Source organism: Brachyistius frenatus, unplaced genomic scaffold (genome assembly GCF_029030835.1).
Source record: "Brachyistius frenatus isolate BFR_SWC_R1_liver_20210118 unplaced genomic scaffold, ASM2903083v1 Contig_21, whole genome shotgun sequence".
NCBI classification, from domain to species: Eukaryota; Metazoa; Chordata; class Actinopteri; family Embiotocidae; genus Brachyistius; species Brachyistius frenatus.
In genome coordinates, this window is record NW_027210620.1 from 4,611,147 (window position 1) to 4,635,522 (window position 24,376).

Genomic DNA, 24,376 nt, shown 5'->3' on the forward strand with positions numbered 1-24,376 from the left:
GGAGATTGTGTGCAGGTGAGGGCCCTCGTTGCTGTATTTTATCTGGTATTTAACAGTAAAGTGCGCAAATTCCTGCGAAGGCACACCGATTTGAAATAGAAATAAATCATCTATTAACGAGTTATTCAAAGAATCAGTTTAGACAATTAGCCAAAGTAATTTTTACCACTTCGCATGGCAACTATGCTTAGAAATATTATATTCTACTCCGAAAACTTTGAAAATAATTCTTTAGTTAAACTACATTTAATAAAAAAAAGTGTAGTTTCATCTACTTAGTAATTTTAGTTGTTAGCTTTGATGTCAAAATATGTTACTTGTGTTTATCATTTACTTGTGGAATACAGGGGGATTTTATAGCATTATGGAGAAAAGAAGATTCCCATCCTTGTATTATTTGGAAATGCTGTAACCCTCCTGAGTTATTCTCTTCTTGTGTGAGCATCTGTGGCTCTCAAATTACCTTAGAAATGAATACAAGTTTTATCTTTCTGAATTATATGAACTATTTAGCTAAAACCTTTTAGACAAAGGTCAACATAAACATATTTTTAAATATGAAATGCATTGTCTGTTTATAATGTGAACATATTTCATTACCCCTCTGCAGCTGCTGAGATGTGACCTGAAGTTACATCCATTCACATTAAAAACAATTAAAAAAAGGGCTGCATTGTATTAAAAATGTTCATGTGTTTGTGATTTTTAGCTGACTTTGGAGACTTCACTCAGTTCCCGTCTCAGGACTTCCTCAGGGAGTACGTGCTCTTCCCAGTGGTAAGTCCTCAAATCTTTGCTGTTCAAATATGAGTTGTGTGTCTCCATGTATGTTCTGCCTGCAGGCACACATTCTTGTGTCACCTGTGCACCTCCTCCCTCTGAAAACCTGACTGACAGGCAGAAAACAGAAAGAATTAGGAGAAATCTGAAGCGGAGTACGGCTTCAGATTAAAATCTGATAATATTTTATAATATACGTAATGAAACTCCAGCTACATGATGTGCATTGCTTTACCGCTGACTGCAGTTTATTTGCTGCATAATGTTTTGTTCACTACTTTTTTTTCATCTTCCAGAACTGGCCTAATGGAGACGAGGTGCTGGAAGAGTGGACCCAGAAGGTTGCGGAGGAGCACAAGAGTCACTGGTACTGTCACCTACCTTCTTAAACTGTTTATACATGTTTGCACGATTATAGAAAATGACTCGGAGACAATGAGATTCCTCGTACCTGGTGCCATGTCTGCCTGTCCTTTCCAGTCGAATGCAGGCCGCTGAAGCAGAACTGCTCTACATCAAGGAGGTGGAAAAACTGGACGGCTTTGGCCAGGAGAGCTTTGCTGCTAAGGTAGACACATTATGTCACCTTTTGCCCCCTCACAGCTCTACAGAGCAATTTCTTTGTTTGTGTGGAGACTTTAATGGTTACGCTTTCTTTGTTACACAGGACAACTACACAAACGACATTTTTATTGGTGTGTCCTTTGTTGGAGTGTTTGTCAAACACAGAAATGGCAGATCCATCATGCACCACAAGTAAGCCTCTCCTTGTGTTTATCTTTTTTTGTATTAATCTGTGATCATGAGCTAATGGGACTAATACAAATTAATAATCATGCAGGAAGCTGTTCTGAACGTTGGGTAGGAACATTTCAGCTCTTATGTGCATTTGTGTGTGTTTCCGTGTGTGCGACAGGTGGAAGGACATCGGCACCATAGCTCACAACAAGTCAGCCATTACAGTGGAGATAACAAGCAGAGAGGACACCATCATATTTCACATGGTGAGTGTTGTGTCTGCAGGTGGTGTTGGCACATCCACAAAAAGCCGTCACACAAGGTTTATAGTGGGAAGTAAAAAAAAAAAATATCTACAGATTTCAGATTTAATTTTCTATCAATAAAACTGCTGTGTTACTTTAAAATATCAACGTTTTTGTCTCTGTGTTTGTATCTACAGGAGGATATGGAAATGGCCAAGTACATCGCTCGTCTTTTCACGGCCAGACACAAATTCTACAAACAGAACAAGATCTGTGCCGAGTGAGTCGCGAGGCCGGCTGAAGGCCACTTGAACACGAATACATCCAGCGTTGTTTGTCATTTCATTTTTTATATTGATTTCACCAACCTTCTGAAGTCTAAAATGTAATACCAAAACAAATTATATAATGTTCATCTTGAATGGATGATTCTGAGTCCGAGGCACTTGTTCGCGTGTGAATCATCGTCCAGCCTGTTGGAATCATCTTCTAATGCGTCTGTTTCTCTGCAGACCCACTCACTCACCCGCACCAATCAGGAGGAGACCAACCTGGACCCATCGCCTGTCTCTGGTACAGTTGAAAGCATTTGTTTGCTTTGAAGTGGTTTGACGCAGTGACTTATCATTGCAAGGAGGCAGAGGGAGAATTTGGGAGGGAACACAGAAAAAGCCATGGTTACACATCCGATCCCGCTCAGGGCAGCTCCTAATTGTGCCGCGGAGCCTCTGGGTTTTTAAACGTGCGTTGGTGGTGTGGTGGGTGTTTTTGGAAAGTTAGCAAGGGTGTTGCTCGGCCTGATTTCCGGTGCGACAATGAAGGCAGTGATTTCTGCGTCTCCCTCCGAGCTGGCCAGACAATGGCTAGGCTAAATGTGGCACAATGGATGTTCAGTCAGTCCTCTGGAGTGCTCAGATGACTGTCTGGAGACAAATCCACGCCCCAGCGCACATCCGAGTCGATCACAGTCACCTATTTCGTAGATGTGTTAAGACCAAAGGAAAGTGAAATAATGGCTGTAAAGAAAATGATACATTAGGTACGCTTCAAATGTCACATTTCAATTGTGTTGCATTAAATGTGTTTTTTCATTCAGCCGCGGCCGCAGTCCTGTAACTTCCAGTCAGTGCATTCGCAGTATGGAGAACATTATCAGGACACACAGAGCTCTCAAGGTACGTGAAGCACAAACACACACAGGCAGATTTGGAGTGCATTTCACCCCCTCCATCTCACTGCTTGAACCACAGTGTGGGTAAAGATTTTATTTTTTTTACTTCCTGACAATAATAACTCAAACATTTTAGCTCGGCTAATTACGTCTTTCCCAATAGGCGTGTGACTCACAGGCCATTTTGTATTTTAACAATCTCCCAGCCAATTAGAGCCCGACGTTTTGGTGTGCAGAGCGGTGACCTCACTGGCGCTTCACTCTTTCATTGACTCGTTCACACACTCAGCCTGCCTTATAATCCGGAGAGCTTCACTCGTGTCGGCTTGACAATAAAACGGAGCTGAGTGGAAAAAACATTCTGGGTGTGCTTCGCTGCGTGGGTGTGAGATCACTCTGTAGTGTGACCTCAGGCATCAAACTCCAGCTTTATGTACAGTATGTCTGCCTCGTGTGGGCTTGAGATAGATTCACACGATGGATACACAATAGAAGGCAATACGATTATCAGCATTTTTTTAACATGTGGTTGGTGCTGCTGTGAAACCAGAAACCAATCATGATTATTCACAAAGAGTGTTCATTTCTTATGGATTTATAACAGCTAAGAAACTTGTCCCACAGCACTGGAAAACATTAGAACCTCCTTCAGTCTAACTTTGGCTAGAAGAGGGGAACATTTGACCGCTCCTCCTTTTTCTTAATTTAATTTACGCCCTTTTCTTTTGATTTTGTGTTTGTTTTGTCAGCTTGAACACTCTTCAAAGATTTATTGTGGGTATAACATCTTTAATATGTGCAATACTGAACCATTTACGTGTATCAGCTGTGTGACCACTGACAGAGCTTAAATGAAAATATAAGAAAATAATCCAGATCTGAAAAAAATCATCTTCCCTCACAACTTAACTTTTTTGTGTCATTATATGAATTTAGTGTTCTTTTGTCATTTTTCATCCTTCCCTGGCTTCTGTAGACAGCATCTTCCATGACGACCCTTACTACAAGTCAGAGACCAGTCTGGATCGCTGCCCGGTGGACTTTACCTTCCGTAACGGTACCGTGCCCAATGGAAGCATGTACAGCAGCCCCAGCCTGAGCTCCCTTAATCGCTCCCAGACTTTCGTCCCGCCCTCGCCCATGTCCTCCAACCTCAGCATCCCTGGCAGCGAGCTTATGCGCCCGGACTACATCCCCAGCCACCGCCACAGCGCCATCATCGCTCCATCCTACCGGCCCACGCCTGAGTATGATGCTGTCATGCGGCAGAAGCGACGCATCCTCCCCACTCACCATGACCTTCACAGCCAATCACTGCGCAGTCTGAACATTAGCAATGCCTGCGCTTACCGCCAGCCGGAGGCTCTGGTGTACAGTCAGCCAGAGATGAGGGAAAGGAGCCCTTATCACGGCCTGGGCCCCAGCCCTGGGTCTTACACGCCACAGGTAGAGGTGGAGGCTCTGTCTTAAATAAATGTTAGCTTCTTTGTTCAATATATCTCCCATTGATTTTTTTTTTTTTGTGACTGTCTATCTTGCAGATCAGCTACAGTAAGCCAGTGTCCCATGGCCCCCATCAGGGAGGACCAGCCAGCAGCCAGGGCCCCTGTCATTCACCCTGCGTTAATGGAGGTGGAGGCGGCGGTGGAGGTGTCGGAAGCTCCATCTCTCATACTGTCAGTACCCCGGAGCTGGCGAACACCAAACAACAGGGGACCAACATGGGAAGCTATGCAGCTACTGCTAACATGTTGAGGAACCACATGTCGCGCCCTCCTCCACCTTACCCCTCCAGCTCCTTCCGCCCAGCCACCAGCACGCCGGACCTTGCCAGCCACCGTCACCGCTGCATCGGGGGCAGCAGTCCAGAGCTGGTTACCCGCATGGTGCAGCTGTCAGTCAAGACCTTCCAGCCGGACAGCTCGGCCGTCGTGCACCAGTCCCTGCAGGAGGTTAGTGAACCGTTAACTGCAGCCGCTAAGCACCGCTCCACCCTGGGCAAGAGGCACAGCATGGAGGTGATCAGCAGCATGAGAGGAGGAGGAGGAGGAGGAGGAGGAGGGATGGAGGGACTTGTGATGAAGGGCATGAATGCCCCCCTTCATCGGAGGAACACTCTCAGAGAACATGTGATGCCACCGCAGCCTCAAACTATTCCTCAGCCTCAAACCTCTCAGTCACAACCTCAGCCCCAACCCCAGCCTCTACCTCCACCTCAGCAGGCAAAGGAGTTGCCCCTGCAGATGCCCGCCCAGAATGCACACGAGACTTCTGTAGCACCACCCGCAGCTGTGACCTACCAGCATCAAAAGACTCTTTCTAATGCTACTATGCTTATACACAGTAGTGAGAGTGAAGAAGAGGAGGAGGAGGAAGAGGAGAGGCCTGAATTGGACGTTCAAATCCCCGGTCTCAATGAGGACATCAGCATCAGCGCTCAGCTCCAGGCTGCTCTGGCTAAACTACCCAACAAACCCCCTCCAGAGTACCCCGGTCCTCCCAGACCTCCTAGCAACGCTCAAATGCGCACCCACAATCACAACCACACCCACAACCACAATCAAGGACCACACGGCAACCAAGGACCAATGGACCCAAACCAGGCCCAGGGCAGCACCCTCAAAACTGGGCAGAACCAGGGTGCTGGCGGGCCTGGAGCTGGTGGTGGTGCGGGTGGTGGTGGGACACTTACCCGAGGGGATCAGAGCGGGGTGAACGGAGCGGTTTTGGGTCCATCCATTTCAGAACCGGATCTGACCAGTGTGAAGGAGAGGGTGAGGAAGGAGCCGGTCAAAGAGAGGCCGGTCTCAGAGATGTTCTCCTTAGAGGACAGCATCGTGGAGAGGGAAATTGCTCAGAGGGTAAGTCACTTATTCAACCACAAACATCTAGACACCCCTTCACTCATATTTTCATTTATGCCAGGACCAAAACATTTTTTGATAATACATGCTATTGGTAAACACACGGTGCAATTTGAACATGTCAGGAAGAGAAATTCTGTTGTAATCAGTAATATTACACTTAACAATTGATTGGATGTTGTCTGAAAAATATGAAATTGATCAAATCCAATAAATGAATCATTCCCTACAAGTTTTAGAAAGTAGCATTAGTCAACAAAGTAACAGGATTGATAATTTCATATTCAATATTTGTGTTGTAGCTTTAAACGAGATACAAAACATGATCAAATCTTGAGTTATGACTGGTAAGTATTTAGCAGAAATATCTAAGCACGCCATCATCCTGTCCTGTCCAGGACAAATGATGCAGTTTTAAGTGTTATCGTCTGTTGTTTGCCAGCCAGTTTCATAGCTCCTGATTAGCAGTAATCTGGGGTTCAGCACCTAAGAGGGTAGCACTAGGCTCTGAATTCCCTTAGGCAGCTGAAAGCTCTACAAATCCCCCCGATTATTCGTTGGGTCGGGTGTTCTTGTGTCGGTCGGCTTTCTGTTAAGGCACAAACATTTGACACAGCACCAGAGTCCAGGTATAAATTCAATCATGTTATCGCCTCGCAGTGACAAGCCTCTCTGTTCATGGCTGACCTGTTGTGGATGTGTGTGTTTGTTTGTGTGACTTAAGTCACAAATGTTGTCGTGTTACTTCTGTCCAAAGCTCCAAAAGCTGATAACCCTTATTTATGCCAGCTGGTTTATCTCGTACATGTAGGGTACCCTTTTTCACCCCCAAGCTGTTGTTTTGACTGCCCCACAGGGGATGAAAGAGGTGGAAAGGGGAAGGGCGGAGCTGTCCAGGAGGTTTAATAGCATCAGAGATTAGGAGAGGTAATCCTTGGAGGAAGGAGGGACTGTGCAATGTGGGTCAGTGTTTGGGAGCGAGAAAAAGAGTCAGGATGACGGAGTGAGTGTGCGTTCGGGAGAGAAAAGGAGGCTGAAGAGATGAAGGAATCAAAAAAATGTGTGAAGAAGGACAAAACAAGGATAAAAGGAAACACTGAAGACAATGAGACAGATAAGAAGTCTTTTGTTTATAGGCTTTGTACACTGGGCTTGTTATTTCACACGTTGACAGAATAAAAGGGGATCGATACGGCCAGATTTTCCCTACAAACAGGACGCAAACACACAAACGCACGCATGCACGTGCCCGTCAAATTCCCCCCACCCACCTCTGCTCCTGCACATGTACGCGCACGCTGCACTCAGGCCATGGCAGGGTCAGTCAGTCTCGCCATGCTGCCGGTACCTGTAACCGTGATGCTGGGATCTTCCTCTCTGTTGAAGACGCTGGAGAGACAGAAGATGTCCGTGGACTCCATGAAGAGACCGCTGATGATGGCCGCCCTCAACGGCCTCTACGTGGCCCGGATGCCTGTCCCCGAGAGTCCGGCGGAGAACAGCGCCAAGGCAGCTACAGACGAAAGGGTAAGGTGCTCGCTGTCTTTAGAGTAAGCACGACTAGGCTTGATTTTTTTTTTTTTTTTAATGATTTTAACTGTGTTGCATTGTATTATAAGATCTATCTGTTTGATAACTTCAGGAAATATTCTCTTATGGTTGAAATATTTTCAGCCTCTGTTTTGTTGGTACCGTAATAGATCTTACTTTACCCCCAAACATCTGGGATGCATTATAATGTGAACATTTTAGGTGTATTCTTGTAAACTCCTGCAAATGTATGGTACTGAAGATAGAAAACAAGCTTTTAACACTTCTTTCTTTTTCTTTTTGGTAAAGAAAGAAAAACAATTAAAAACAGACAATGTATGTATTTACTTCTTCTGTACTGTATTTGAGATTTGTGCAAGTCGAGCATTAATGTGTGTGTGTGTGTGTGTGTGTGTGTGTGTGTGTGTGTGTGTGTGTGTGTGTGTGTGTGTGTGTGTGTGTGTGTGTGCGTATGTATATATATATATATATATATATAACATTGTCTGAAATGTACATATTTATTTTCATGAATAGCCATACAGTTGGGATATGTTTCTCAAGGTATGTTGTCTGTTCTATGTTATGTTATATGACAAATGAGAATAAACATATTGAGGACAAAAAGAACAAAAACAAGAAAACAGACAAATTCAGGAAATGAAAATGTAATCATACTTTACTTATACATTTATCCTTCTATCATGGATTTATAATCTTTTTATTCAGGCAGCAGAGTTGAAAAACAAAGCTTGCAAGCCCAAACTGTTGAAGTTCATGTTTCTCGCCTATTTTGAACAAAATCGTGTGATGGTTGTCACAATAAACCTCTCAAACACTCTCACGTTAATTAATTGAATTCTACTCCTCAGATCATATCTGTTTGCTCCCTTTTGAGCGAGGAGGTGTGAAACCCAGCCTTTGTCCCGGCTGTTGCTAAGTTAACGGGGGGGGCAAGCCCCTAAGTGGGGTGTTGGAACGTGTGGCATGGTGGTGCTTATCGCCTCCGGGCCTGCTGGTATGTTAAGAATGTGACCCAGGAGAGTGAGTGAGCCACAGAGAAAGAGGGGCCCTCCCAAACATGACCGGCCTAATAAACACTTACCCCCACCAGGATGGATACCAGCACCTCTGCACATTTGACCCGTTTACAGTTGTGCTGATGCACTTTAAATACTTTGAGTTCTTCTATATCGAAGTCAGTATTCAGCTGTGAGTGACGACAAGAGTTCAGAAATGTGGACGTATAATATGATGAGATAGCCGGATTGTTCTGGTCTGAATGGTCTCTTGGCTATGGTGGAATGTAAACGGATAAAAGCCTTGAGGGGGCTGAATCCTCTGAATGAAGTGTTGCTTGGTATTCAGTGACTAACCCCACCTCCTCTTTGCTTTCTTTCTTTTTCTCTCTCCAGTGTAAGACCTTGGAGTTGAAGCTGGAAGAAGAGCGGGTCTTCACTGAGTACGAGCAGGTGCCCAAAAAGAGGTCCGACTGCGTCCTCACGACAGCGACTCTGCCCGAAAACTCGGAGCGCAACCGTTTCCGTGACGTCGTTCCCTACGAAGAGAACCGGGTCGAGCTTGTGCCCAACAAGGAGAACAACACGGGCTACATTAATGCCTCACACATCAAGGTGCGCTCCACGGTCCCGAGTAAAATGTTAAAAAGTGTAAAAGTACAGGACAGTGCCCGACACGACCTGACTTTTATTCAACTGATTTAAGGCCTTCTCTGTTGTTGTTTTTTTCATATTTTTTTTTGCATACTGTGTATTTATTGACCCACGTACATTTTGGAGATAGATGGGATGTACATACCCTCATACTGTAGCTCTAAAATGTAAATATACAAAGAAAGTATTTTTGGGGTTTTGTTTTATTTTTTGACAATTCCATGAGTTTTTAAATGGTTTATTTAATCTAAAAAGCTAAACCCTTAAATCAACACTTGATTCTTTGGTGTATCTTAAACAAAATTCATTTTACGTCACACAACATGTTTCTGGTGGCTCGTTTACTGAGAAAAACCTCCTGAATTTCAGAACTCAACACCTGTCGGTTTTCAATGGAAACTTAATGTAGAAGAAAAATAATATTTAAAAAGGAAAAAAAGTCAAATTTATTGATAAAATATCATGAAAGTTAAGTTGATCTGTGTGGCTCTTAAACAGTCTCAACGTGTTTTCGCGACAAACCACCTAAACGAAAACAAAGAGCATAGACTTGATGCGTTCGGTTTTTCTTCCCGTCTTTGTTGTGGTCATTTCCAAGCAGGGAATGGCTCGGAGGAAAGGATGAAAGGCAGCTATTGAGGGCTGTTTGGGCTTTTAAGCTCTCCGAGCTCGTGGAATTCCCGAAGAATGTTGTCCAAACTCCAAAACCCTCTTAAGCAACCTGAGTTGCTCTCACTGGCCCTCTATTCATGCTTAGCTGCAAACAGTGCACAAGCTTGTGTGTATGCATGAGTCTGCCAGTCCGGTGCGCAAGTGTGAACACCAAAGCAGCACTGAATCACTGCCTATCACGGTGTAACCCTCTTACTTCCCTGTCATTTAAGGTAGCTGCCGCAGAACAAAAGGCCTTGTTTATTCCCCATCCATCTCTTAATACAGTGTTTACAGTCACGAGGTGGCCTGAGGAATCAGCTGAGACATGCTCATTATGTAATGCTGCTGAAGTTTTTGTGGTTGGAGCGTGTTGAGGGTGGAAAACGTTTCAGAGCTGTGTGTGGCTTTATGATTATTAATGAGGGGAAACGGAAGAAAGCCAGAGAAGAGGAGTTGAAGGCGTTAGAAATGACGAAAACGAGGCCCCACTGTGGGCAAAAATAAGAGGTGTTTATACTGCCCTCCAGTGGTGGATGCGATTATTGTCAATGTCTTTACGAGCTGAATTTGTGATGTAACCATGCAATATAATTTGCCATATAAATTCATGCAAATTTTTAGCTTTTGTTAAATTTTAATTAGATTTTTGGTCAGCAGATTTCTTTGTCTACACACATGAAGGCACTGCGGTCACGATAATCTCCACTAATGGATTCTGTGTGTGTGTGTGTGTGTGTGTGTGTGTGTGTGTGTGTGTGTGTGTGTGTGTGTGTGTGTGTGTGTGTGTGTGTGTGTGTGTGTGTTTCCCAGGTCATGATCAGAGGGGAGGAATGGCACTACATTGCCACCCAGGGTCCGTTAGCCAACACCTGTGCCGACTTCTGGCAGATGGTCTGGGAGCAGGGGGTCAACGTCATCGCCATGGTTACTGCTGAAGAGGTACAGACACACACACACACACACACACACACACACACACACACACACACACACACACACACACAGGGTACACGCATATCTATGTCGATATTTTTCAGTGGCTGACAGCTCTGTGTGAGAAACCGAATGACAGTGAGAGTGTGTGTGTCCCCGTGTCTTTGTGTTTATGTGTCGAATCTGATCGTTTACATCAATGTTAGATCTATTTCGCTTCCTGTATTTTTCTTCCTTCACTTCACCCATGAATCATTTCTCCTCCCGCACTTGTCCCCCATCCATCCATCCATCCATCCATCCCATCCAGGAGGGTGGCAGGTCCAAGAGTCACCGCTACTGGCCCAAACTGGGCTCCAAACACAACTCGGCCACTCACGGCAAGTTCAAGGTGACCACCAAATTCCGCACCGACTCGGGCTGCTACGCCACCACGGGGTTAAAGGTCAAACACCTGCTGTCTGGTCAGGAAAGGACGGTCTGGCACCTGCAGTACACTGACTGGCCTGAGCAGGGCTGCCCTGAATATGTACTGGGATTTCTCTGTGAGTGGGATTGTGTTATCATTATCAAAAAAAAGAAGCAGAAAGTGTTGAAACAATGAATGTACCTTCACTAGTTAAAGTGTGAGTAAAGGAATAGTTCAACATTTTGTGAAATCGGCTTATTCAATTTCTTGCAGATAGTTCGACAAAAGGATTGACACCTATCTTGTCTGTATGCTAAATATAATTCAAGAGCCAGCAGACAATTATCTTAACCGAGTATAAAGTCTGGGTTTATATGCTTTCAAAGAAGCCCTACGCTAGAAAACGTATTATTATACACCAAGCAACAAAAGACTGCATTGAACAAATTCTTTCTTCAGCTTGCTGGACACACACCTCATTTTTGTCTCCTTCTTTCCTGCAGCCTACCTAGAGGAGATCCAGTCTGTGAGGAGACACACTAACTCCATGCTGGACACCTCAAAGAGCCTCAATCCGCCCGTCGTGGTGCACTGCAGTGCCGGCGTGGGTCGCACCGGAGTGGTCATCCTGACTGAGCTCATGATCAGCTGCCTGGAGCACAATGAGGTGAGTGGACAGTTACCTTACAAGGCTGCAGTCAAGGCTGCAGCTTCAGCAGTGTAAATGGGTGGTAAATACATTTCAATCAAGCTGTTGGACATTTTTAGAATCACCAGGTTTTGACAGTCGCAGGTCATACAAATTTACAAGTAGGTCTTTTATTTGGTAAATCGAGATATTTCTCTTTGTGAAGCCGGTCGATCACTTGTGCACGACTTTTGCGAAACAATATTTGCACTTTCTGCTTCTAGTGTGCAAGCCAGAGAAATCCACAGACAATCTCTTTTTAAATTTTTTTTTTTTTTTAATCTGAACTCTTTGTAGCAAGGAAACGCAAATACAGGAAGTTAATGGACGTTTGATGTAACCCCAGATAGAGGGAGGGCGTCTCTTTCCAGCCCGCATTCGTGCACATGCATGTGCAGCGCAGTAACACCTCAGCAAAGTATGTTTTACAGCCATGGTTCTCAATTAGTCTCGACTCGGGATTCATATTTTTCCTTCGTCATTAAATTGCGACCCACATTGGTTAAAATTTGCATCTTTCACTCAAATTTATTTCACAAAAGAAAGTGCAGTAATATACAAGGGCCTTCACGAGCTGTTAAAAACATGAAATAAAAAGAGCAACAAAAGTGCAACTCGGGCAAAAAAAATCCAATGAATTAAAAAGGCAGACTCACCTTGAACTATAGGCACAAGTGTTTTTCAAACAAGTTTAAACTGTAGATGCTCATCAGGTTTCAACAATCTAAGTAAACTGTACGACACCGCAGAAGCTCCGTAGACATTAAAATAAGACGTTGACAGCTTATATTTTTTTCACATATGCATCCGCCACCCTCTCAAAGCTGTCCCACAACCCACTTGTTGACAACCAGTTTTCCAGTGTACACCCCTAAAGGACTGACTCTCACTTCTCTTTCTTTTTTTCTTTTTTTTTTATTTATTGTTTAACCTTCCTTCCTCTGTTTCTTCCCTCCCCTTCAGCCAGTGGAGGTTCCCACCATGTTATCAGAGCTGAGGCAGCAGAGGATGCTGATGGTGCAGACCATCTCTCAGTATAACTTTGTCTACCAGGTCCTCATCCAGTTCCTCAAGAACTCTCGCCTCATTTGAGCTGGGTACCCCTGACCTTTGAACTTACAAGATGCGGCATTATGGCACCAGATGATGACGACGGTACTTACAAAATGATCATCAGAGTAGACTGATAGCTGGTGGGAAGCAGATCCACAGATTCATGTTGAGTTTGTGTTTCTGTGAACTCTAGTGGATTTTCAAACACTCACCTCAAGGGAGGAAAAGATCTGCGTAGGTCTGTATAGAATTCGACAACCATTTCTCCTAATCACTGTATTGACATTTAGTTTGGTATTTCCCTTTAATCTTGGGCCTGGTCTTTCTGTGCGGAGCATGCATATCAGTGCATGTCCTCCGTACAGGTCAGGTGAGTACGCAGCTTGTCTTGCCTGCAGGTGTAAATGTGTTGGTTTGTCTACATGTCCTGTATGTTCTTCAGATTTCTTAAGAAACGTCTTGAGAAATTAAATCTCAGTTTCAGTTCAGAGAGATTGCCTCCCTGCTACATTTCCCTTTTTTTTTTTTTTTATTGTTAGAAATGGCATTATGCTGCATGAACAGTAGGTGGCAGCAGTATTATTACTATACTCTATAACTCTGAAAGAGTTTGCCAAACAAAAGTATTCTTAAAATCACTGTTCTAAAATGTTCCATTATTTTTAACAGAGTATTGATTAATACAGCAAGTATTTACTTCAACATTGTAACAAATGTTTTTATTTATTTCTATAAAGACTGTGGTCACCTTTGCCGTCAGCAAGCATGTTGATCTTTTGAACTTGTCTTAATTTTCACTCTTTTAAAAAAAAAAATCTCCCATGCCTCAGTTTAGACATTTCTATTAAGCTCCCTGTTTTACATGCAAACACAAAATACACTTCAGCAATGACTTTTTATTTGGCTCAGAGCTGCTTGGGATCAGATGTGTCTTCTCCGTAGACTGTGTATAAAAGGGTCTCATCATGTTTCATTCCCCAAAACATTTCAAAAAGCTGAAAGGGGTTGTCCAAATTTCAGAGAAGTTTTGGTAATAAGGTAATTTCACTGTTTTAATGTGTGGCCAAAAGAAAACTGTGTCCATATCCAGTAAATACTGTATTGTTGTGCCTTATTGAAATATGTAATGAGGAGAAGCTGCCTGGCTGATATTCTTAAGCTCTTTATTTATGAAGAGTTTTCAGTGAATTTGATTACTTTTTTTTGTACCTCCAAAGATGAAATCTTTAAAAATCAGTATTTAATGTCTGGAACAACTTTTAACATTTCAGATCTTTTACCTAACTCTCAGGTAAGGATCTGGCAGGAGGAAATACAGATGCCTTGGTATTTTTGAAGGATAAAAGTGACACAACACTTTACCAGAAAAACAAAAGGCCGCCATTTTTAATAATCTATTCCAAACCCAACAGATGAACGTGTTGCCATGTTCCTGTGCAGAAAATTACATTGTGAAGAATTTCCTTCTACATATTACATCAGATAGAGTTTTCTGAATCCTAATGCAAAGCCAGCCGTGTCCAACATAACTGTAAATAATGGGCATGTGAAAAAAAGATTTCTACCAGTGTTGTACATAGTTTCTTTTCTCGACTTGGTACCCTTAAAATACCGCAACATAATAAACTATGCATGCATTTTTATATTTCAATGTATATATTCTCAGATAAGTATAAGCTTTATGCTCTCTCGACATATACGTGTTTTGTTGCACTTCTGTTTTCTTTGACAGTATTTTCTCGAGGCATTCCACTGTTTGTTTATATTTAATTTTTCCCCTCAAAGTTTTCTTTTTTGGCAAAATTCCCAAATACGTTTCAAAGTAATGTGTACATACGTTTTGTATATGCATTTTCAGTGCATCAAGTCTTTTGTTTTCTCGCCCCACACATGTATGAAGCTGTTGTACTTGCTTATTATGCAATAAAGCCTTATTTTCTTTAAGACTTTGGCCACATCGTTTTATTTGTGAGCTTTGGAACCCTTTACTTAGCTGGAAATATTGTGTTTGAGAGGGCGTCACTCAAAAGAGAAACGCTGTTTAATGCGGAGCGGTAACATAAGGTGTTCATACAAACGGCACTCTGCCCCTCCATTGTGACAGGACACAGTCTGCAGCTTTAACAGGCCCCTTGTGGTGAGGCAGCTGTCCTGATTGGCTGACAGGGATTGTGTTGCTGTTGACCCCCTACAAACAAATGTAAACAACTCGACTCTGATGGATTAGAGGGTTCCCCCGACTTGTCAATCACAAGCCAAAACAAAATTATTCATTCGTAAAATAATTTTGATCATTAGCATGATTTAAAAAGAAAAAAAAGTTCACGCATCTGCAAATTAAATGCTCGCTTACTTACAAAAGTATCCTGCTCTCAAAGAACAGGTTCTTGCATACAAAACACTTTTGTAAAAAGATAAACCTCCAAAAAAAAAAAAAAGTTATTTGCATAAAACTGCGTTAAAAACTCAAATGCTTTCCATCTTGACTTTAGGACCAAAAAGAAAAGTAAGTGTGTACAGTTCTGTAAAGCTCCTAATCAAAGGAGTGTATGCAGTCCACAGGGATTAGTTGTCTTTTTTTCTCCGTTCTCTTCATTTTCGCACCATCTCTTTGTGCAACTCTGCGAGGTAGAAGTGATCCTTCCCGTGAGCCACCTCCATTATAGCGATTGCCTGTGTACACACAAACAAATATCATTTTAAAACACTTTACAGCAAGCTCTTATGTACATTATTTTTAGGTCTGGATACTGAACCTTAGTAATTTCAACTAAAATGTGTAGCGTTTCCTCTTCCTTGTTTAGACATTTTAATGTTTAAATTTCCAATTATGCCAAAGTTCTTGTATTTATATTACATTTAAAAATTTTGCAGATTGCTTTGTGTCAAAATTAAGCATCCGTAGCTGATGAATTTGAGTTGCAGTCCGATATAAAACCTCCGCAGGTCATGTTACCTTCTTGAGAGCGCTGATGCCCGCTGAGTGCCTCTCCAGTCCCATGTACAGTCGGCCCAACTTCAGGTACATGGAGGACACATTCAAGGAGTAGGGTGGATACAGCTGGCTGCATTGCACATACATCATATATATTTGTTTTACTCAAATCATTGAAAAAGTAATTTCATAATGACATCTTAGCATAGCATTTTAATGCACTGGTATTACCAGAAAACCCAAGCTACTTATTTTGTATCGTATGGTCTTACTGCACTGAAATCCCGATGCACATAGAAGGTGAAGCCCGTTTTTCAAACATTGTACAGCCGGTAAGATATCTTAGGTTCACTTCATACGTTTTCAAAATTATTAAATGTATACTTATGTGTGCTACTTAAAAAGACAGGATTGCAGTATTGTATAACTTTAAAGACAACCCCAATGGTTTGTTATAGTCAACTCAGTCATCCATGAAATTGAGGAACTTAAAAAAGACTAATTTTATCAACTCAAATCAGCAGAGACTAATAAACCCTGATTTTGAGTCCCTAGTATGGGTCAAACTCCCAAAACACTGAATTGATCCTACAATGCCCATAATGCCTTGCAAAAGCTGCTGCTTCCGAGTATTGAGACATAAAACCTAAATGGCATGCTGGTGCTGTTTCATTCTGGTGTGATTTATCAAACAATCCAAATGTACTGATAGAATTTGAATAGTCTATTTAAGCAAAGATTTACTTAAATGATAAATTTACACCGTCTCGGAATAAAGTCAATAGAATTACATGAAAATTTTACTCATCTGGAATGCTGAAATCCATAATATCTGATTAGTGCGTCACGCAGTTAGAAACTGTAACAGAATGTTTTTTTTGTTTTTTATGTTTCTTAGTACCTGTAAGGTTTGAGGATCTTCTCGCCATATCTGATGGCTCCATCTGCGTCTTGCATGTAGAGACAAACCCCCATGGCCTGGTACATCATGTGGAGCATGTACACATTGGAGTTGTCAAAGACGGCGCCCATTTTCTCCAGGCTGTGTTCACACATCTCCAGCAGCTCACCAGGGGGTAACACCGAGTCAAGGCTGCATCAACAGAAGCTGACGTTTGACAGAGCAGTCAGAAAGGCTTCTGATCATTTAACCAGATGCTTTGGATGTCTGGGAGGAATAAAGTTAGCTTTGCTATCTCAGAATCCTAACTTTTCTTCAGCCAATGTGAAAATGTGCACTTATCATATCGTATAAATACTGAGAAGTAATGAAGAGGAGGAAAGTCAAGTTTAACTGTTGCGCTCTGATGGGCTCATAAAGAAGCTTAATGACTACGGAATATATATAAATATCGTGAGGATTTTTCTAGTTTATAATTCGGCGGTTTTTGATCGTCTTGTTCTTTAAACAAGATTAGTTCAAAACCTGGTATATGGCTGAACTGCATATAAAACACAAAAGGGCTTATAATTTGAAATGAGAGTGAATATGAACTGTACAACACTAAAATAATAATCATTGACACCAAAGGATATTTTTTGTGTGTTTGAAGGCCCGAAACTCTCTGATAGTTTTCCTGGCGTAGCGCACCATGTTGTTGATGACGTCTTGCTCGATGGGGTCACTCCGTTTGCGTACTTTTAACTTTGCCTTGTCCTACAGGTGAAGACAGGACGGGGAGAAATTAGTGAAGTGCAGTTTCTGGATTAGATAGAATTGCATTTGTATATAACTTTTGGGATAAAGCGTGTTTCAGGAACACAAGTGCACCCTTTAAAAAATAAATAAATAAATGCATTCCATTTTATTTAGCCTTTATTCACTCACTTCACTCTTTATTGGTTCTTACTTTGGACTTCTGTTTACATTCCTGGCAGTCACAGGTGAAGTAATAGGACTCTCTCAGCCTGTTATTGCGGTCATCTGTTGGATAGAGGAGGTCGATGTAGCTGATGAGCACCTACAAGGAGAAACAACACGCATACAAATTGAAAATAAAGCCCGTTCAGCGTCCTTGACATTTTTCCTGTTGTTTGCCACCAGATAGCTTCTAAAACGAAGGCTGAAGGTCCGTCTGAAAATAACCCAGCTTAAATCAGATGTTGCATCCTCGCTTCAAACAACACACACACACACACACACACACACACACACACACACACACACACACACACACACACACACACACACACACACACACACACACACACACACACACACACACACACACACACACACACACACACACACACTTTCTTTTCAAAATCTACGGATATTCAAAGGAATGATTCAACATTTTGGGAAATATAGTTGTATGCTCTCTTGCTAGAGATATTTATACTGATTAAACAAACCAGATGTAACATGTTCATTACTTTTAGAGGTATTGGTTGGTGGATTTCGTTACTTTTGGCACGCTAGCGGTTTCCTCTTGTGTCCAGTCTTTATGCTAAGCTCATTTGTCTTCTGCTTGTAACTATTATTTAAAGGAAAATGTTCAGAGAGCTCCGGCCTTAAAACTCATTTTGTGTAATGATAATGGATCTTCTTTCACTGGTATAATTTCAGGCTGATCACATCAACAAATGAATCGCACGGACCTAATAGCACCAGCATGTTTCACGCTCTCTGCCCTAATGTATGAAGTACGACTGCTTCCTGCACACTCACTTAAAATAAATACAAAAAGAACAAGACCCAACCCCCTTTAAAGACAGCTGTCTCTTTTCCTCACTTCATCTCCAGGTTTCATGTCCCGCACCGCCCGAATCTCTGCCGATGTCCCGGTAAATGTGACTATGACGCTGGGAAGACAGCTGTGGTTTATTAGTGCAACACTGTGGGGAGAGACATCAAGAGAAAGAAACGAGTTTAGAATAAAAAATAACACTCTCTACTTTCCCTTTCTTACAATGGGTAAGGTGGGAGTATTGAGATTTATTATTCCTCACAGCAATGACATAATGACTTCGCAGCCACGCTTGCACAAAGGTCTTGAGTGTCCCTGAAATATGTTTGTGACCTTGTTAATACCCATGTGGCAGCCTGAAAATACCTCAACAAAGAGCTGAGAGCAAATTCACCTTCACCCGGCCAATTTCACAACTAAACAGCCTCAGCCACAGCAGGGAGCCGATTTTACCACCAAATGACCGACTGGACAAGAAACGTTGTCTCGTTGGAAGTGACTCTGGCCTTTTTTGTTACATTTTGCTGAGGACTGAAACAAGAACTCATACTGCTAATTGTAGCAGAGTAAAGTGGTTTGTTAGAGCAGTTTGCCGTGTAATTAGGGTTCATTATTTGTTGTCCTCCGTGATGTGTGTTTGTCACATTGTCCTTCTCCAGTGCGTCTCTTTAAGATTAATGACTGGAATCCCGGTGAAATCACCATTGTCCTCAAATAAAAATGAACTAACAGATATCCAAAGACGCTAAGAGAAAAAAAAATAATAACACCGAGACGAAGAGTAAGGAGTGCACCGAGTAATGTACTGTACGTGTACATGTGTTGATGAAACAGTACTGCGCTCATCAAATGTGCTCTTTTATACGTGCATGTGAGTTTTCCTTCTTACTCTGGATAGACGGCTGTACCCATGTGGGAAAGTTCATCATCCTCTATTGTGAAACCATTACAGGCAACCTGTTGAATAAAGCACACAGGAGGGTCAGAAGAGTTACCGACCTTAGACGGTGAAAAGCAGTGCATGTGCGTGTGTGTGTGTGTGTGTGTGTGTGTGTGTGTGTGCGTGTGTGTGTGTGTGTGTGTGTTTAGTACCTGGGAGAAGAGTGTGAGCAGGTCTTTGTGCTCAGGCACCTCCAAATGTTTGGAGCAAAAGCGATGCAGTCCAGCAATGTCTGCCTCAGTCATCTCTCTTCTCTCGTTATCTTCATCCTCCAGGTCTGTATCGATAAGAGTGATGGACATTTGGATTTAAAATGTTCAAACGTGTCTTTGTCCTCAAACTCGTATTAACCGGGATATCACGAACGCTCGTTTTCAGCAGTGTGCTGTTGCTGTGGACACTTTAAATGATAGTTGTCTTTAATATAAAACTAGGTGTCGCCAGGCTCAAGGTTAAGAGTTGAGATAGTGGCCGAACATACGAACCTAATGTGGCTGTCTTGTCTTTAGCCAAATGAAATTGTAGTTTGGGTGCAGTCATTGGTAGGGTCAGCTATGTAAATATATATCAGAAAGCCTTTCCAGATAGTCTTGACTCTAGAGAGAAAGATGTGGCAGGCAGTTGACTTCCTAATGTCTTACTGTTGTTTGAAGCTACCTCAAGCATAAACCAGTAATATTTCAAAGTACTATTTCCCTCCCGTTCTCTTTATACCGCAGGTGTCTGAATGTTCCAACTACGTGGAACTGCTGTTATAGAATTAACCTGATTTATGTCTTGCTTTTAAGATCCACTGCCAATCTGAGCAACATCCAATCCAACTGGCAGACAGCAGATCAAGTTCAGCTACTCTGATATTGATTGCTGCTTTAGAAAAGCTGTCCTCCGTTTATACAGTTAATCTCTTCGAGCTGTAAATCGATAGGATTAAACAGTCCATCTTCCTTCATCATTCCAACTATGCCAAGACACGAACACGTGCCAGCATTTCATTCACTGTTCTGCCAGACTGTTTGTGTGTCTTATCACTAACCTGTCACACCACAGTCAATTTATTCTGGCACCTCAGACACTTGGCATTTTAAAACATTTCATAAAATGTTTTTACGATTTTTTTTTTTTTCCAACTTGATCGGCCAGTAGTCGGGTTGGAGATTTAGGCGTCTTATACTTGCAGTAGCAAATGTAGGCTCGAGCTGCGAATTCTGATAAACGCACAGCGTAATGACCAGATTTAAAAAAAAAAATAATTGTCAAAACGTTTAGACTGCAGTGCCAACTTCTGCAGACGCCACAAAAGGTTTTCTACAACTTTGTTTTCTCACACGTGGAGTATTGCTCCCAAAGACCTGTAAAAAACAACAACAACAACAAGTAACATGTAAATTTGGTGGAGTTCTCCTTTATTATTCGCAAAATTGCCGAGACTTTTTTATGCCACATACAATTTATATTGTATATATGTGTACATGCTATATTTTTACATTTGTCAGGAAATTTAAATGAATGTATGCTTTTATAATTTTGACCTTTGAGTTTTCTTAATAAGATGAAGTTGAGCTAATAGCCTTTGACTTGACAGACACCCATGGAGGCAGCACTGTGTGGCAAAGTGTCCAAAGTGCTCCTGCTCACCATTCAAGTAGTTACACATGTTAGGTTGTGTGAACACCATCTGACCCACATCTATAGGATATATATAGATGTGGCTGTGGGTGCTTCGGTCTGATCTCTACGCGACGTCTCCGGGGTATGTGACGACATGTACGACCGAAGCACAGAGTCACAGTGTGTAAAATTTTAAAAAAAGAATCCCTTTTATAGCGGTGTGATGAAGGAGAAATCACTCACGTGACTGCAGCTCTCCTATGAGCAAGACCTTTTCAGAAACACATCTTTCTTTCTGTGCTTTCTGCAGAAAACAGGCATGATTATTAGAAATGACCTTGATGATCCACAGCACGTGCCAGACAACACTCCAGAAAGACAGTGTTATATCAACTGTCCAACCTTCTTGGCGAGGATCCGGGCCACCAGGCGGGACATATCTGACGGGCACCAGTGTTCTCCAAATGCAATCATTGCTGAACACTCCAGCTTGTGCATGGGCCAGTCCCCCTTCTACACACAAACATACATGAATATTAGAAGAGCATACGAAAGAGGGATCCCTTAGTTTAAAGCCAACTGAAATGTGAGCATCTCCAGCAGAGCCAGATATTGACCGTTTATGTCCCACACCACATCAGAAGGCTGAACAGTTGGCGACTCGGCGACACTACCAGCTGTAGCGTGACGCAGCACGGTGGAGTGTCCACACTGTGTTCATCTAACGTCAGCCATTTACTCCTATAGGCAAACTGGCTTTAATTACTAGCTTAGTCCCAGCGTTCCCACCTTACAAACAACACTGTATACACACTTTACTGTAATGCAACATTACATTCAGACATGTTGTACTCTTATGAAACTGCACAGACCAACCGGTGAGCAAATTGTAGTCTCAAGTTCAGCTGCGCTGCATGTTTTCAGACTGGAAGGAAACTGTAGCACACAGAACTCTCAAAGTGACATGAAATCCCACTTGACAAGAACCTGCAGCTATCAGGCAAACAAATTGAGCCACGCACCATCCATAATCTACTCTTCTATGTGTTATTTTCCATTTGACTCAATCTGGGTTTACTTATAATGACACCCAATTAAAATCCCTCTAAAGTGGCACCATGGAATCAAACTGTATTGTATCAGCTGGTAGTTTACTAGGTCTTAGCTACACCATGCGCTGCATGCTGAGTGACAGGAAGCAGGCAATTGGTTTTTAGAGTTATACTCTGATGAACTGACGTGATATTTGACAATCAATGAATGAAAGTTTTGACCAAATGTCATGTCAATGTTGAGATACTTAACTCATATAATAGCACGCAGGAAGCAGCTACTAAAAGGGAAATATAATGTAATACAGTAGTTTTGAACTTAAGAGTTTCAGTTTATGTAGGATTAATCTTCTTATCTTGTGTCATTACCCTTTAAAAGTTCAGAGGGATCATGACTTTACAGGAGTCACTGGGTCCCTGTGTTTCCTACCTGGCACTTCGCATTGCAGTAGAAGGCTTTCTTGCACTTCCCACATCTTGCCAGGCCTTCTTTCCTAAACATGACAAGGAGAAAAAAGGTTTTATTAGACTCTGAATGGCATGCAGAGCATCATACAAAAAGTTACTGAAAGACCCCCATATATTATCGTACAATTTATTTTCATAGACAAACGTTGCACATTACAACGATTTCAAATTACCTGCCACATATCACCCTGAACAGCCCTCAGTTTTGTGAATGTATCTGCATGTGAGCATCTCGTTGTGTATCAGCATCTACAGCAGTCGTGTCGAGTGTGCGTATGGACATTTAAAACGTCCTGCTCCATAACGCCGAGACGAGAAACAGCAGTTGCTCGTGGCCTGCCGTAACTGATAGCAATGAAGAGCTTTAAAACATTCTGCGGTATTAATAGAGCCGACCTTATGACGCGGCAGCTGTCTTTCTAACACACTGAATCAGTAAAGCTGTCCAAAAGTCGACCAATGTCAATTCTGAGACACTTTCAGTCTCTACTTACACCAAGTCCAAATAAGTGTTGTACTGTGTTGTAAAGCGTAGTTGTAACCCTGACTTTTACCTCCACGATGAATTTAAAATGTTGAAGCATGGACTGTGTAAAGCTGGACATTTCACCAAAGACTGTGGACAACTTTATTTTAGGATGCAACTTTAATCTGTTTCGGTGTTATGTTAAAGCAAGCTTTGATATGAGTTTATAATGGATTCTGCTAAATTGCAGGAGAAAAATTCAGTGACATCCAGGCAGGTGGGACCTGAAATATGCCAGCGCTACGTGACTCCTTGAATGAATCAAAACAAACAAAAAAGGCTTGTTAGATTGCAAACTTTATGATGAAACTATTAGCGCGTGTGAAGTGACCTGAGAAGAACAAATGCAGCTATATTCAAAGTTAAGTTTTCTGTAGAATCACGACAGAGACCAGTAAACTAAGAATTGCAATTAAATGCCTTCTTATGAATGAATTCAAATAGAATATGTAATCACGGTGCCATTCACTGTGTCCCAGAGGGTGTGCAGACATGTGAAAGAAGGTGTAGGAGCCATCATTCAGAAAGATGAGCCACAGGTAAAACCAGAATAGCTTTTATGGAGTGACATTTTTTATGACAAAGAGCCTTATGTGGCTAAATTATGCAAAAATGATGACGTAGTTTGGTAAACAAAGTCCGATTTAAAGTGAAAAGGGAAGTAGAGGAAGACATGAGTACAGTTGTCGCAGCATGAGGGGCTAAAAAAAAAAAAAAAAAAAAAATAGCCGCAGTTTTACCTGGTGAAGCAGAACTCGCAGTAGCAGCCTCTCTCTTTTACTGACAGCACGTAGGAGTACGCCTGGCTGGAAAACAGCAGCTCTCCAACTTTGAAGGGTCTGGTAACGCGGAGACCGCGTCCCTTTCCCGGACTGTCAAACCGCTCAAGTCCCTCTATGCTGCCCGTCATGGTGCCTCCTCCTCCGGGCTGTTTTCCTTCAGAGTGGCCCTGGGAGAGAAGTGGAATGTGCCCCCCACCACCAGCACCACCACCAGCACCACCAGCAGCACCACCAGCTCCAAATACCGGGGCGTCACCTCCCAATAATAGTTCACAGTGGCACAGTGACAGTATCATACAACGAAAAATAACAAAACAAGCAGAAAGCACACAATAACACCTAAAAATCGATTTAAATAACCATATAGATTGATATATCAAGGGATTTAAATGTAAGGTTGTTGTGAAATTTAAAAGGGAAAATTCACTCATTTAACATTTCAACCCAGTCATATTATCCCAAATTAAATATTACTGACAAAAAAAAAACATTTTAATAGGTGACGAAAAACTTTCTTTCTCCTTTTTTGGCTTCTCCGAGTACCCTTACCGTAATGTATTATATAATGTATTAAAACACACATGGTTGATGGTTTACCAGGTAACACACATGGTTCACGGTTTACTGAGGGCGAGTT

General features: G+C 42.2%; 2 protein-coding genes across 2 annotated transcripts in view; one reads left to right on the forward strand and one right to left on the reverse strand.

Annotated features, from left to right (window-relative positions):
* LOC138619811 (tyrosine-protein phosphatase non-receptor type 14-like) overlaps positions 1–14,682 on the forward strand; it is a 37,983-nt gene extending 23,301 nt beyond the window's left edge. Inside the window, exons 5-20 of the mRNA XM_069696589.1 lie at positions 710–777; positions 1,077–1,147; positions 1,261–1,348; positions 1,448–1,536; positions 1,697–1,784; positions 1,961–2,043; positions 2,276–2,336; positions 2,860–2,938; positions 3,911–4,380; positions 4,476–5,795; positions 7,185–7,325; positions 8,744–8,962; positions 10,466–10,594; positions 10,899–11,133; positions 11,501–11,664; positions 12,649–14,682. Coding sequence (XP_069552690.1) covers positions 710–777; positions 1,077–1,147; positions 1,261–1,348; positions 1,448–1,536; positions 1,697–1,784; positions 1,961–2,043; positions 2,276–2,336; positions 2,860–2,938; positions 3,911–4,380; positions 4,476–5,795; positions 7,185–7,325; positions 8,744–8,962; positions 10,466–10,594; positions 10,899–11,133; positions 11,501–11,664; positions 12,649–12,777 — 3,434 coding nt within the window. The 3' untranslated portion in view covers positions 12,778–14,682. The remainder of the gene's footprint in view (positions 1–709; positions 778–1,076; positions 1,148–1,260; positions 1,349–1,447; positions 1,537–1,696; positions 1,785–1,960; positions 2,044–2,275; positions 2,337–2,859; positions 2,939–3,910; positions 4,381–4,475; positions 5,796–7,184; positions 7,326–8,743; positions 8,963–10,465; positions 10,595–10,898; positions 11,134–11,500; positions 11,665–12,648) is intronic.
* LOC138619814 (N-lysine methyltransferase SMYD2-like) lies at positions 13,380–23,928 on the reverse strand. Its single transcript, XM_069696592.1, has 12 exons — positions 23,698–23,928; positions 22,394–22,457; positions 21,314–21,424; positions 21,155–21,215; positions 19,456–19,580; positions 19,253–19,320; positions 18,409–18,511; positions 17,524–17,634; positions 17,210–17,330; positions 16,575–16,749; positions 15,695–15,803; positions 13,380–15,411 (listed from the first exon to the last, which is right to left on the reverse strand). The coding sequence occupies exons 1-12, from the start codon at positions 23,865–23,867 to the stop codon at positions 15,331–15,333; spliced, it is 1,299 nt and encodes a 432-aa protein (XP_069552693.1). The 5' UTR covers positions 23,868–23,928; the 3' UTR covers positions 13,380–15,330.
* Between the last annotated feature and the right edge of the window lie 448 nt (positions 23,929–24,376).